General features: G+C 57.0%; 1 protein-coding gene across 1 annotated transcript in view; it reads right to left on the bottom strand.

Moving 5' to 3' along the window:
• The window catches only part of SIN3B (SIN3 transcription regulator family member B), a 40,063-nt gene extending 39,674 nt beyond the window's left edge, over positions 1–389 (bottom strand). The window contains exon 1 of the mRNA XM_021707896.1: positions 357–389. Within this exon, the coding sequence (XP_021563571.1) occupies positions 357–389 (33 nt within the window). The remainder of the gene's footprint in view (positions 1–356) is intronic.
• Between the last annotated feature and the right edge of the window lie 97 nt (positions 390–486).

Genomic DNA, 486 nt, shown 5'->3' with positions numbered 1-486 from the left:
GGGGGGCCAGAAGGGGTGGAGGGGAGCGAGGTCTGGCGGGTGAAGCCTCGCAGGCGCGCGGCTCCCGTCCCGGAGGGGGATTGTGCTGGGTTCCAGCGCGCTCCTGTGGGAGCAGCCGCCGGCCCGAGCCCCGAGTCCTGTCTCTCTCACACCGCAGCCTCCGGGCAGCCTGCTGGTCCCTGTCCTAGGGGCCAGCAGGATGGCCACCCCGTGCCGCTTCCCTCTCGCCCCAAGGAGCGTGGTGTCTGCTTCTGTGTTAAGGATCACTCTGTTTTCTCTTAAATGGTCAGATGAAACCTTCACTCCTTTAAGGAACAGGAAACCACATGCCTGTTTCCCCTGGGGCATGCAGGTACATGCATATAGCATGTGCGTGCACAGGTGGACATGTGCGTGCACATGTGTGTGTGCTCATCATGAGAACAAGAGTCAACATACATCTTTTAATTCTTTTTTGAAACTCAAAAAAAAAAAAAAAAAAAACCC

Source organism: Carlito syrichta, unplaced genomic scaffold, assembly GCF_000164805.1.
Source record: "Carlito syrichta isolate Samal-C Ts95f unplaced genomic scaffold, Tarsius_syrichta-2.0.1 Scaffold126652, whole genome shotgun sequence".
Classification (NCBI taxonomy): Eukaryota; Metazoa; Chordata; class Mammalia; order Primates; family Tarsiidae; genus Carlito; species Carlito syrichta.
Note: the sequence above shows the minus strand (reverse complement) of the source record. Positions and strands in the feature narration are given on the sequence as shown.